The sequence below is a fragment of the Aotus nancymaae genome, unplaced genomic scaffold (genome assembly GCF_030222135.1).
Source record: "Aotus nancymaae isolate 86718 unplaced genomic scaffold, 86718_ANA_hifiasm-v0.15.2.pri h1tg000155l, whole genome shotgun sequence".
NCBI classification, from domain to species: Eukaryota; Metazoa; Chordata; class Mammalia; order Primates; family Aotidae; genus Aotus; species Aotus nancymaae.
In genome coordinates, this window is record NW_026988570.1 from 237,894 (window position 1) to 252,549 (window position 14,656).

The 14,656-nt window shown below is 42.6% G+C and overlaps 1 protein-coding gene across 1 annotated transcript in view; it reads left to right on the plus strand.

Annotated features, from left to right (window-relative positions):
- The first annotated feature begins 7,813 nt into the window (after nucleotides 1-7,813).
- The window catches only part of ZC3H8 (zinc finger CCCH-type containing 8), a 37,751-nt gene continuing 30,908 nt past the window's right edge, over nucleotides 7,814-14,656 (plus strand). The window contains exons 1-2 of the mRNA XM_021673630.2: nucleotides 7,814-7,973; nucleotides 12,569-12,653. Coding sequence (XP_021529305.1) covers nucleotides 7,900-7,973; nucleotides 12,569-12,653 — 159 coding nt within the window. The 5' untranslated portion in view covers nucleotides 7,814-7,899. The remainder of the gene's footprint in view (nucleotides 7,974-12,568; nucleotides 12,654-14,656) is intronic.

Here is a 14,656-nt window from a genome sequence, read left to right on the forward strand (position 1 = left end):
GTCTGATACTGGAGCTTCAGATCTGCAAGGTGGGACCAGGCACAGTGGCCAATGCCTGTAATCCCAGTACTTTGGGAGGATGAGGTAGGAGGATTGCTGAGGCCAGGAGTTTGAAACCAGTCTGGGCAACACAGTGAGACCCAATGGGAGTGCAGTGAGCTGTAATTGTGCCACTGATAGAGCAAGACCTTGTCTAAAAAATTTAAAAATTGGCAAGGCACATATTCAGGAAGGGAAGTTGGATGTAAAGTGGAGGAGAATGAGGACAAACTAGAATCCCTGAGCATAAACCAGAATCTGCATGAGTCTCTTAGTCTGCTCTAATGATGTAGGTGTTGTACAGTAGAATCTTGGGCCCTTTATCATGGAACTAAACACATGCTTGGCCCAGAATTTAGAAAATCTGAAGGAGGATCTGGGGTGAGGTATATCAGGTCTTATTGCTGTCCCATATCAACAAGGTAAACCAGTAAACAACAATGTGCATGAATTGCAATAGCATCTGCTGCCCCTTCACTAACCTCCTGAATGTAAAAAGCAATATGGCTGCTATTTTACTTCCACCTTCCAAATTTTATACAAAATCTATCTTATGGTCCGCCCTAACTAGAAATATGCAGGATAAGAATCCCGGAAAACATGGTTCAGCCTAGCTAAGATGACATGTTACAAAATCACCAAGTATACGACTTTTTTTTTTTTGAGACAGACTCTTGCTCTGTTGCAGGCTAGAGTGTAGTGGCACCATCTTGGCTCACTGCAACCTCTGCCTCCTGGGTTCAAGCATTCCCATGCCTCAGCCTCCTGAGTAGCTGGGACTACAGGCTTGTACCACCATGCCTGGCTACTTTTTTGTGTGTTAGTAGAGATGGGGTTTCACCATGTTGGCCAGGATGGTCTCAATCTCCTGACCCTGTGATCCACCCACCTTAGTCTCCCAAAGTGCTGGGATTACCGGCGTGAGCCACCGCACCTGGCTCAAGTATACACTTTTTAACTAGGTGCCTGTAAGTATCTCTTTAACCCATACTTAGTTTTCAGAGAAAAGCAATAGCAATGTCATGCCTCTGCCTAACATGATGCAACTATCCCCCATTCAACCAAAAACATGCTACCCATTTTCCCAAAAAAGGATAAAAAGTCCCTTTTCCACTTTTGGGTGATGTTCAGTCTTCTTCAAATTCTTCTTTTAGCTCAGTCACATGACTCCTTTTATATCCTATAACTTTAATAGAGGTATAAAGATAACTACTATTAACTTATTTCGTGTTAGATGGTAGGGGAATAGTAGAAGGGAAAATTTTAAATATATATGTATGTGTGTGTGTGCCTGTGTATATTTCCACACACATATTTCCACAAATTTGTGTCAAGAATGATATATTCATAACTATTGCAATCATTTTTGCTATGGTCTTGTAGTAACGAAGCAGCATCATTTGTCTGGGGTAATTCCTGAGGTTCATCATCGCATGCCAAGGAAATTAAGGATGCAGACACACAACAGGTGAGTTTAAGAGCAGAAGTTTAATAGGTGAAAGGAAAATAAAAGCTCCTTCATGCAAAGGAAGGGGTCCCAAATAGGTTTCCAGGTTCAGGGTGAGATGTAGTTGATTTTATAGATGAGCTTGAGGAGGCAGTGTCTCCTTTACTTAGGGTGTAAGGGATTGGTTGGACCAGGTGTTCCATTTACACAGTGCAGGAAGAAGCTAGCAACCCCACCCTAATTGTTTTCTTTTTCTGTTTCTTTTTTTGAGATGGAGTTTTGCTCTTGTTGCCCAGGTTGGAGTGTAATGGTGCAATCTTGGCTCACTGCAACCTCCGCCTCCTGGGTTCAAGTGATTCTCCTGCCTCAGCATCCCGAGTAGCTGGGATAACAGGCATGCACCATGATGCTCAGGTAAATTTGTATCTTTAGTAGAGATGGGGTTTCTCCATGTTGGTCAGGCTGTTCTCGAACTCCCGATCTCAGGTGATCTGCCTGCCTTGGCCTCCCAAAGTGCTGGGATTACAGTGAGCCACTACACCTGACCACCTTACCCTAATATTTTATTAGGCAGTTGGGTTCTTTACCTGGCTAGTGCCATGTTGCCTGTTCCCTGACTGTACACATTGTGACAAAGAAAAGGAAGATGGAGTCTCCATGTTGGATATGCCTGGCTCATAGGTAGTCCTTTTCTATTGACACAGCTCCCGGCATTTGCCTGCGCAAGCTTCTACCTTGCTTTTCTACGTCTGCAGCTTGATTTTTCAGGCTGTTCTTTGTTAGAAATGATTTTAGGGCTGCTTTTTTTATTAAAAGGGAAACCTTACCGAGGACTCTCTTACCCTCACTAACAGCCTAAATAATTTCTTTTTAGCTTCTGTATCAGCTGCAGCTGATATGTGTACAACTGCCTTCTGCTCCTACCTTTGCCATGTTCTCTTTGCTCTCCCAAGCTGGTCTTGACTCCTTGCTGGGTGTGAAGCAGGAGAATAGGGTCTGGAGGCAGGGAACTTAAGGCCAATTCGTGCTGGTAACAAGGAAAAACACCAACGTCTGGGGCTGGGAATCTGAAGCCAATTCACGCTGACTTTCCAAAGCTGGATCAAAAGGAAAACACCTGGGTCTGGGGGAAGAGACCCTAAGACCAATTAATGCAAATATCCTGAAGCTGAGCCAAAAGGAAAATCCCATCTCCTCACACCAGAGTAGCAAAAGATCAAAGGCTGTTCTCCCTACAACTCTCCTGCTTCCGCCGTATCTCACATGGAAAGGGGAAGTGCCCTGGATTGGCCGAGGGCCAAGCAGGGACCATCGCTTCATCTGCATAGGGCACCAATTCACCTCAGCCTTTAATTAGCCACAGACCAAATCCTTCATCTAGAAAAGGGGTACCCAATAGGAACCTCAAAAGGAGTACTTAAAACCCAGAAAACTTTGCAACTGGGCCCTTGGAGCTGCTTGCTCGGGCCCATTCCCACCCTGTGGAGTGCTTTCTTGCTTTAATACATTCCTGCTTTTGCTGTTTCGTTCCTGTGTTTCATTCCTCTGTTATTTTGTTTGTACGTTTTGTCCAATTCTTTGTTGAAAAATGCCAGGGACCAGGACAACTTACACTCAAGTGCCTCTTTCCGATAACAGGTGAATAACCCAAACCTTCATTCCTGAAGGGCTTGGGGCACTTTTAGTGCTGCCTGTGGTGGTGGTGTTTTCTATTAACTTTAATCATAGAACATAGGATTACCTAGTCCCCTGCCCAGGAAATCACCTGGATTCTAGACATACTTTTCCTTAACCTCATTGTGCAGTCAGAGTAACTTGATAGTTAGGATTAATCACCCCTGCCAATACAGAAAGCCCCTTCTTCACCTGTTAATTCACCGGCATGAGGAGCCTAAGGTGGCCAAATGGCAGTCTCAGCCTCAAGTTTAATGGACTCATTGGCATGCCTCTTCTTGGAAACATTCCTGCTTTTGGGATCGACTCTATACCGGTGGTTCTCAATTGAGGAAGATTTTGCTCCCCCTGGAGGACATTTGGCAATGTCTGGAGACATTTTGGGTTGCCACAACTGGGGAACAGCTGCTACTGACATCTAGCGGTAGAAGCCAGAGATGCTACCAAGCTTCCTACAATGCGAAAGACTATCCCTCATAAAAGAGAATTATCCAGGCCAAAAAGACAATAATGTTGAGGTTGAAAAAGTCTGCTCTAAACCAGCAGAGCCCAGAGTTGTGGAGATAGGAAGCAAACATTTTTCTAGGGCATCACTAGGAATAATACAGAGAGGATCTACTCCCATTTGCAAGCCTTGATTCCCAGACTCCATGAATCTTGGCTGTGGGAGAAACAGCACCACGTATTGGTGATTGATGATTTATAGCACATACCCACAAGGTATTGTACCTAGCTCATACTGGAACTGAGTTATCACAGGCCATTTCACCATTTTAACATGGCAGCTGCTTTATTTTATTTTGGTAAAAGAAATTCGCCCAGGCTGGAGTGCAATGGGGCCATCTCGGCTCACTGCAACCTCCGCCTCTTGGGTTTAAGTGATTCTCCTGCCTCAGCCTCCCTAGTAGCTGGGATTACAGGCGCCTGGCACCATGCCTGGCTAATTTTTGTATTTTTAGTAGAGATGGGGGTTTCACCATGTTGGTCAGGCCGGTCTTGAACTCCTGACTTCAGATGATCCACCCACCTCGGCCTCCCAAAGTGCTGGGATTACAGGAATGAGCAACTGCGTCCAGGCAGCCACTTTAAAGTATATAATTCAGCGGCATTAGTTATATTCACACTGTTGTGCAACCATCACCATTATGTGTTTCCAAACTTTTCCATCACCTCAAACAGAAATTCTGTAACTTTTAAGCAACAATTCCCTGTCTCACCCTCTCTCAGTCCCTGGTAACCTCTAATCTACTGTCAGTCTCTATAAAATTACCTATTCTAGCTATTTCATATAACTGAAATCATACAATATTTGTCCTTCTGTGCCTGGCATATTTAACTTAGCATACTGTTTTCAAAGTTCAGCCAGGATACAAAATTCAGTTCTGATAGCAAGTATCAGAGCATCATTCCTTTTTATGGATATATAATATCCCATGTGTATATCACATTTTATTTATCCATTTATCAGTGGATGGACACTTGGTTTGTTTCTATCTTTTGGCTATTGTAAATAATGCTGCAACGAACATGAATGTACACATATATATTTCAGTCCCTGTTTTTGACTCTTTTGGGTATATACCTAGGAGTGAAATTGCTGGGTTGTATGATAATTTTATGTTTAGGCCATCTACTTTATGATAATGGGGAATATCACTTATCTATTGCTATACAGGATAGGAAATTTTCCTAAAACTTTGTGGTTAAAACAATAAACATTGATCCTTCCTTCCTCCTTTCCCTTTATTTCTTTCTTTTTCTTTCTTTCTTTTGAGTTTCGCTCTTGTTGCCCAGGTGCAATGGCAGGATCTTGGCTCAGTGCAAACTCTGCCTCCCAGGTTCAAGTGATTCTCATGCCTCAGCGTCTCAAGTAGCTGGGACTACAGGTGCATGCCACCATGCCTGGCTAATTTTGTATTTTTAGTAGAGATGGGGTTTCACCATGTTGGCCAGGCTGGTTTTGAACTCCTGACCTCAGGTGATCCATCTGCCTCAGCCTCCCAAAGTGCTGGGATTACAGGTGTGAGCCTGACCCAACACTGATCTTCTTATATCCTCTATGAGTCATGAATCTGTGAGCAGCTTAGCTGGCTGGTTCTGTCCCACGGTTTCTCATGGGGTTACTGTCAAGATGTCTTCCAGCTTGCTTAGTGCTGGAAGATCTGCTTCCAAGGTACCTCACTCACATGGCTGGCTCTCCACAGGTTGCCTGAGTGATTCATGAAATGGTGACTGACTTCTTTCCAGGCAGATGATTCAAGAGAGTAAGGCAGAAACTACAATGTCTTCTTATGACCTTATGACTTCAGAAATCATGCATCATCACTTTTGCCACATTATATTTGTTAGAAATAAATCAGCAAATCCTATCCACATTAATGAAGAGGGGCCTAAGCCTCCACATTTTTCAAGGAGCAGTGTTAAGGAATTTTTGAACACATTTCAATATGACCACACCATCCACTGATTTTTTAAAATTTCAGTATTTTTTATTTCTAGAAGTTCTACTCAGTTACTTCTCCCCAATTCCTCTACAGCACTTTTCATAGTTTATTTTTTATTAGTTAGATGTTACTATATAGTAAACTACCTAAAAATGTACTGGCTTAAAACAAGAACCATCTATTCAGCTCACAATTATGTAGGTTAGTAATTTGGACTGGGATCATCTGAGAGTCTTCAGTTCTCTGCAGGACTCCATCATATGTGTGCTCAGCTGTATGTTGCCTAGGAGGCTTTGCTTTTAGGGTTTTACTGGCTGTTTTTATTCTCCTCCATTATCCTTATCCTCCACATTTCTGTCCCTTATCATCAGCAGCATAGGCTGAGCTTATTGTCCTGAAGAAGGGAGGCATATAAGAGAGAGAGGAGACACATACAAAGCCTCTTGGGGCCTTGGTTTGGTATTGGCAGGCCACGTCTGCATACTACTAGCTAAAAGGTCATTCTACCAGGCAAAGTCAACTCAGATTAAAGAGGAGGTGAAATAGGTCCTACCTTTTTGTAGGAGGAGCTGCAAAGTCACATTGCAAAGGACATGGACACATGGAAGGTTGGAGAATTTGGGGCCATTTTGGCATCAATCTAACACAAACATATGTAGCCTTTTATATAGTCTTTGTCTGAAAATGCTAGTGTCGGATGCCTTTACAGGTCAGACATTTTAGCTGCTTTTTACCTACCAATCTAATTTTCATTTGTGTCTGGTTATTTTTTGCTGTATGCTGGACATTTTATATAAAAAAGTGTGTGTGGTAACAATTTGAGTTCCACAATAATGCTTCCCGATAGAGGGAGTAATTCTAGTTTTTATCTCCTTAATTCATTTTTTCCTGTCAATTTTTAACAACGATTCATGTTCCATAGGTGATTGCCTATACTATAAACAACAGGAGAAAGTAGAATTTCCCTGGGGAAGATGTCTGGCTTCAAATAGTTCCCTTCACTAGTCTGTAGAGGGACCCTGATTCATGCCAAGAATCAAACAGTCCCTTCACTTACAGAAGCAAGTCAGGTTCCCTATCACTGGCCCAACCTAGGGTTTGAGCCTTCATTTCTACTATTCCCTTAAATGGCATTATATTGAGCAAAACTGAGCAATTCCCTGTTCTGCAACAGTGTGCTCTATTTACCTGCCTTCATACAATTCTCTCTACTTGGAATGCCCATTTACCCCTAACTTCATCTTTTCCTACAGAAATTTTCTCAAGACCTAGCTCAAATATTCCCTTGTCAATAAGCCTTCCCAACTGGATGCATTTTTTCCTTCTCTTCTGAATCCTCTTAGTATTTCATACTTTTTATTTATTTTTATTTTTTCCTGTCAAAGTTATAGAAAGTATTTGGTACTTTTTAATGGACTTTTCTGCCTTGAGGTTACTTGTGTATTCATTTTAATCCCCTTCAACTGTAGAGACCCTACAAATTACATTTTCTGATTACACATCTGTTTATTCGTTTTAAAAATGTGGAGGGCAGTAGAACATCTCTTACGAGGACGTTGTGAGGATTAAGTTGGCTAACATTTGAAACTCTATTTCCAAGGAATAGTAGTGGAGTGCTCAAATAAATGTTAGCTGTTACTACCATCCCTTAGAAATATTGTGATTTCGCTAGAAGAGTTTTCACCAAGGTGAAAGCAGAATCCTAAGAATTCATTTTAAAAATTCTGGGCTGGGCACGGTGGCTCACGCTGGTAATCCCAGCACTTTGGGAGGCCGAGGCGGTCAGATCACTTGAGTTCACGAATTCAAGACCAGCCTGGCCAACATGGTGAAACCTCGTCTCTAACAAAAATACAAAATTAGCCGGGCATGGTGGCGGGCACCTGTAATCCCAGCTACCCAGGAGGCAGAGAGAGGAGACTTGTTTGAACCCGGGAGGCGGAGGTTGCAGTGAGCCGAGATCGCGCCACTGCACTCCAGCATGGGCGACAAGGGCTAGACTCCGTCTAAAAAGAAAAAAAAGAATAAAGTAAATAAAATTTTAGCATCAGAGGTAAAGGACGAAAAACTCACTGAAAGGCAACCACGGAGGCGCCTGTGCAGAGCCGGGGGGCGGGGCGGGGAGAGAACGGGCGTTCCCAGAGTCGCGGAGGGCGGTGCGGCGCATGCGCGGGGCGGAGGGCGCTGCGCGGGGCGGAGCCTGTGGCCCTGGCGCGGCTATGGGTACATATCTTCGCATTCGGGTTATTGCTCTGTAGTTTCCTGGCTCGCGAAAGGGAGGACCCTGTTTGAGTCATGGATTTTGAGAATCTTTTCTCAAAACCCCCCAACCCGGCCCTCGGCAAAACGGCCACGGATTCTGACGAAAGGTGATCCCACATCTTTTTTCATCCTTTGAATGCAGGGGCCCAGCCGGACTCCGCCTCTTAGTTCCTTCTGGAATGGAGCCCGTCCGGGGCTACATCCGGGCCGCATCGCGAGGGCCCGTGGGGAGCACGTGGGCCGGCCGGGCGCCACCGCCGGACCTGTAGAGGTCGTGCGGGGTTCCGGGGGTCAGAAGCTGGACACGGGGCTCAGGCGTAGGCCGGCACGCCGGGGCTGCCGAGAGCCTGGGCGGGGGGAGCGGGGTGGGGGCGAGGAGGCTCCAGGATGCGCCCCTTTCTCTGCACTGCTGCGGGTTAGGAGCCCACTTCTGCGTTCCCATAGTGTCTGTCTTTACCATTGTTGCCTGTTTCCACGAGACCGTAGACTCTCAAAGGATGCTGATTTGACCTTTTTCACTGACAAATGCTAGGCTTTTTTTCTGTAGGAAGGACGAAACCACAAGTTTATTAAAAGGTAAAGAGTAAGTAGTGAATACTCAGCCGTTAGTCCACTGATTTGCATGGAAAGACCCTAAAGTCCACAATAAAGCAACAAACACCATTTGGACTTAATATTTTCATTAGGTTGGAAAATTAAGCGAGACTCTTGGTCAAATGGCTCTAATTTGTAGATTTCATTTTTGGAGCAGTGTATAGTATTACATCCAGATATTCACTTTTTATTCTTTGAATTTGAAATGCTAAAAACCATCTTCTCTCTTAAATCTGCTTCTTTTGATTTCCCTCGACTGAGATCTGTTTGCAATTGTGGTTGATTTTGCCTCTCGATATTGGTCAGCTGTTCACTGTATCTCAAATTTTACCTTAATTGATCATCCAGAGCTTTACCTCATGCTTTACATGAAATAATTCAGTCCTCAAAACAAACTTAAAGAGAAGATGATGCTCTCCTCATTTTACAGATAGGAAAGCTGGGGCACGGAGAGGCTAAATAACCTGCCGAGATTGCACAGTGTAAGTGGAAAAGCTATGTCCAGGACCCATGATTTTATCACCAAGCTTCAAAATGACTGAAATAAGGCCTATAAATGTTGGAAAGAGACAAAGACACTAATTACTTGCAGATGATATAATTTACTAAGAAAAATAACAGGAACTAATTGATACATTATAAAATACATTAGAATTTATTACAAAAAAAAGATAATAGTCACATGTAAAAATCCCAACGGCAGCTATCTGTTTGAAAGTATATTGGAAGTCCATTCTCCAAAACTTGACTGCAATACATAAAAGACACTTGGAATTTTGCCAAAATGATGGGTGAAGGATGGTATGGAAGTATGGTGAGTTGTCCATATTATTTGCCCATTTTTCTCTCTGTTAGTCTTTTTGAAATTCTAGGATCTCTTATCTGCAAATACTTTACTCTCAATTGTCATCTCTCTTGGCCTATGGCATTTTTCATTGTATAAAGGAATGGGGATATCGTGGTTTTGTTTTATACAGTCAAATGAATCAGTCTTTTCTCATATGGTTTCTGGTTTTTTTCCAAGTAATTTGTGATGGGACTACTTCTGATTCACTCAGAAAATCGTTGGAGCACCTGCTACGGCCTTGGGGATGTAGCAGTAAATGAACAAGATATGAAAATTCCTGTACTAATGAATTTACATTATTGGGGGAAGGGGAGACAAACTACATAAATATAACATATTTTAGGTAGTATTAAATGCCCTGAGAAAATGAATGAAGGTAAGGGAAAGTACTGGTGGGATGGTAGGGAGGATGTAGATATTTTAAGAAGGTAGATAAGGAAAACCTCACTGATAACATTGGTAAGTTTAAAAAAATCTGCGCAGGGACCTGAAGGAGGTGAGGGGGTTTCATGTCTAGAGGGGTGGAGAGGATTCTGTGTAAAGGTCTTCACGGGGAATGAGCTTTGTGTGATTGGGTTAGGGGAGCAAAGTGAACAGAATGACAGCTGGGGTGGAGTAAGAGGGACTTGGAAGTCTGCGAGGTATTGGGGTAGGGTTGGGGGAGGCCAATCATGGAGGAACTGGTAGGTGCCAAAATAAGGACTTTGGCTTTTACTCTGAATGAGACAAGATACCGTTGGAGAGTTTTTCAGCAGAGTGACATTTGACATATTTTAGCAGAGTCATTCTGGTTGTGTTGAGAGTAGAATGTAGGGGTGCCAGAGCAGCTTGTTGTATTAGTGGAAGAAGTGGTCAAACGTGGGTATGTTGAAGATAGAACAAACTGGATTTCCTCAGAGATTGGATGGGGGATGTGAGAGAGGAGTCAAGAATGACTTTAAGGTTTTGGAAGGGATGTTGAGAGAGGCGTTGCTGTTTTAGACAGCAAGAGGATTAGGCTTCAGATGGAAGAGCAAGAGTTCAGTATTGGATATATTAAGATTACATATGTCTAGAAGATGTTCAGGTGGTTATGTTGAGTAGGAAGTTAGCTCTGTTCTGTTTTAAGAGGAGGATTTGGATTGGAGACTTAGATATTGAAATGAACTATGTATAGATGATACTCAAAATGATGATACAGACAAAGAAGAGAAGTGTGAGAACTGACTTTTAAAGTTGTGAAGACAAGGAACCAACAAAGGTGACTGAGAAGTAGCAGCTGTGAGGACAGAAGAAACTAGGAGAGCTCACTATCTCTGAAGCTAAGTAAAGAACATGTTTTACAGAGAACCGAGGTGTCAACTCTGTCCTATCCCACTCATAGGTCTAATATGGGCGCTGAGTATTGTAGACCTTAGTAGTGAAAGTAGACGTCCATTTAGAATGGGCAGTGTAGAATAATAGTGTGGTTTTAGGGCACATACTTGGAAGCCCTGCCTGCCTGCCTGCTGGGGCTCAGATCTCAGCTCCAGCACTATTAGCTCTGTGACAGTTACATAACCTTTCTGTGATTGTTTTCTCATCTGTAAAATGGGTTTTTAGTATGTATGTCATAACGTTGTGATAAGTCTTACACGTATGGAGCAGCCTCTGACACAGAGTAAGCATCATTCAAGTGTTGGCTGCTGCTATTATTGATATTAAGGTCATTATTGTCATTATTACTCTGCCTAAGGAGAGGTTGCCTCCTACTCCTTGAGATGGTTCATTACTGGATACTATAGCAATAAAGGTTCACAAGTATTTGGGGTTTTTGGCCCTTGTAATGGTGGCTTCTGTAGGAGGCTCACAAGTTGGTACCTCGTCTGATGGATGTAACTCAGGAGCTGTGAGTCAGTGTAAACTGTTGAATTGGACAAAGCTGTGAAGCCTGAGCTCCTGTAACTTTGAAAGAAGAGCCGTAGATCTCAGCACTGTTCACATTCTCCTTGTGCTATCAGTGCTTTCCCTTTGTAACATGTTCTCTTAAGATGGGACACATTGCCCAATTCCTTACCTTTATCTGGCGTATAACTCATATTTTAATTCACAGCTTTTCCCAATCTTGTGTTCAGCAGTAACCACTTACTAAGACACTATTTTCTTCAGCTCCCTGTATCTCAAGCATCAGCCATTATTCAAATACACCTATACATTTTATTGGTTCACCAGTTTCTTATATTTCCCATCATTCTTGGGTTCATTTTTAGTTTTGCTGGAATATCCTCAAGTAATTATCTCAGACTATTATATATATGCATGATCAACTTCTCAGTCCTGTAAGTCTGAAAACAGGTTTTCCTTTTGATTTTTACACTTAAATATGTTTGTCTCGCTCCTAATCTCAAAAGGTACTCTGCATTCTGCCTAAAATACCCTTTTCCTTCACATTCCTCTTTCTTCTTTGTTGGCTAACTCATAAGTTTTTGTTTGTTTGTTTGTTTGTTTTTTGAGATAGAGCTTTGCTCTTGTTGCCCAGGCTGGAGTGCAGTGGCATGATCTTGGCTTACCGTAACCTGCACCTTCTGGGTCAAGCAGTTCTCCTGCCCCAGCTTCCCAAGTAGCTGGGATTACAGGCATGCACCACCACGTCCGGCTGATTTTGTATTTTTAGTAGAAATGGGGTTTTTCCGTGTTGGCCAGGCTGGTTTCAAACTCCCAACCTCAGGTGATCCGCCCACCTCAGCCTCCCAAAGTGTTGAGATTACAGGCGTGAGCCACCACACCTGGCCTAACTCATAAGTATCTTTTAGGCTTCACATGCCTCTGGTCCACAAGTCTAGGTTGTGTTCTGTGTATATGCCCCTATACTTACCATACCATATTGAAATAGCTTTATTTTTTTCTTCCAAGCATATAGAAAGCTCTCAGAAGATAATGATAGGGTCTGTATTTTTCATTATTGTAGTCCAGGGCCTAAGGCCCAGAGCCTTGTATATAGTGGGTACTCAGTAGTTGTGGAATTAATGGAATGATAGATGAATGATTTATATAGCTGCTAATACTTGAATATTAAGATTGTATAATCTAAAATTTAGTTTTACAGATTATTCATAAACATATGTTGACATTTATTGCTCATCATAATTTTGTACATTATCTGGAGTATTTGGAGTAGAATTTGAATTTGTAATTTCTTTGAGGGTAAGTTGAAGACAAGCCAAAGCAGTGAATTGTAATGCTGTGGTATGAACTCTTCAGGTTGAAAAAACCCTTTTGTATTATTTGATATTTTTGCTACAGAATCGTTGATGAAATAGATGTTGCAAGAGTTGAAGAAACACAAGAAGAGAAATCTAAACAGGAGTGCAAGCAAATTTCCAAAAAAGTAAGATTAATTTGACAACTGTTTAAGTTGAAAATACAGATTTTTTTCTCAGTTTCACATGGAACAACAAAAAACATAGGAATGGCTATGAGAAATTAATGAAGGATCCTACTTGTCTCATTTTAACCAGCATTTGGGGCCCAGTTACTTATATCAAAGAAACCTAGTTATACTTTTTAAAGAAATTATTATTCAATAACTTTATTGTCATTTAACATGAACTATTTTTAATAATTGCCTTTATTTTGTTTTTGTTATTTCTGAAGTGGATTGTAAACAGTTTCAAAAACCTCTTTCGCCAAGTGCAGTGGTTCATGCCTATAATCCCAGCACTTTGGGAGGCCAAGGCAGGCAGATCACCTGAGGTTGGGAGTTCGAGACCAGCCTGACCAACATGGAGAAACCCCATCTCTGTGAAAAATAGAAAATTAGCTGCGCGTGGTGGCATGCCTGTAATCCCAGCTACTTGGGAGGCTGAGGCAGGAGAATTGCTTGAACCCGGGAAACGGAGGTTGTGGTGAGCTTAGATTATGCCATTGCACTCAAGCCTGGGCAACAAGAGCAAAACTCACTCACTCACTCACACACTCTCTCTCTCTCTCTGTCTCAACACACACACACACACACACACACACACACACACACAGAGCTTTTTTCAACTTAACATATTTGAGGGTTCTGATTTGCTAACTTAACTAATCTTAGTGATTTATAGCTTAAAGCCTGTATTGGTTCATTAGGGCTTCCATAACAAAGTACCACAGACTAGGTTGCTTAAACAACAGAACTTTATTGTCTAAGGTTCTGGAGGCTGGAAGTCCCGGCACAAGCTGTTGGCAGGGTTGGTTCCTTCTGAGGGCTGTGGGGAAGAGTCTATTCATTCCTCTCCCCTAGTTCCTGATGGAGTGCTGGCAATCTTTGGTGATGTTGGCTTGCAAAAATATCATCTTGATCTCTGCCTTCATATTCACATGGTGTTCTCCCTGTGTGCCTGTGTCCGAATTTCCCTTTTTTTTTTTTTTTTTTGAGACAGAGTCTTCCTCTGCCACCCAGGCTGGAGTGTAGTGGCACAATCTTGGCTCACTACAACCTTCATCTTTTGGGCTCAAGCAATTCTTAGCCCCCCAAGTAGCTGGGATTACAGGTGTGCGCCATCACACCTGGCTAATTTTTGTATTTTTTTTTTGTAGAGACAAAAAATACATGGATTTCGCCATGTTGCCCAGGCCGGTCTTGAACTCCTGGGGTCAAATGATCTGCCTGCTTCAGTCTCCCTAAGTGCTGGGATTACAGGCATGAGCCACCACGCCCAGCCTCCTTAGCCTTATAAAAGAGTACAGGACAGAAGATAAAGCAGGTACAGTATCTTCTTCTTCTTGGAAGCCTCTCAGCTACATGAGTAAGCAACTTATTTTGCCTTTTGGGGCCTGTGTAGCTTCCAAAGATGAGAGCCAAGGTTGACAACAGGAAATTACAACTTGAACTTCCTGCAAGTTTTTTATGCTACTTTAGTCACATAGGCCTCACTCTTTTATGCCCACTTTTAGCTCCCCCAGTCTTTGTATTACATATTATAGCCTTCTACAGCAGACAGGCAAAAACAACATTCTATAGTTGTCTTATGTAGTTTCCACAAAACGGTACTGTGAGAAGATGGACTCCTAGGTTATTCCCAACCAGGCTTGGCTTCAGCGCAGGCTCTTCACTCACAAGTCCGTAAAAGGTGAATAAGTTATCAAGTAAATATCACAGCTAATTAATTAATTGATTAATTTATTTTTGAGACAGAGTCTCACTTTCTCGCCCAGGCTGCAGTAAAGTGGTAAAATCTTGGCTCGCTGCAACCTCCACCTCCCAGGTTCAAGCAATTCTTCTGCCTCAGCCTCCCAAGTAGCTGGGATTACAGGTGCCTGCCACCCACCTTGCCTGGCTACTTTGTGTATTTTTATTAGAGATGGGGTTTTGCCATGTTGGCTAGGCTGGTCTCAAACTCCTGATTTCTT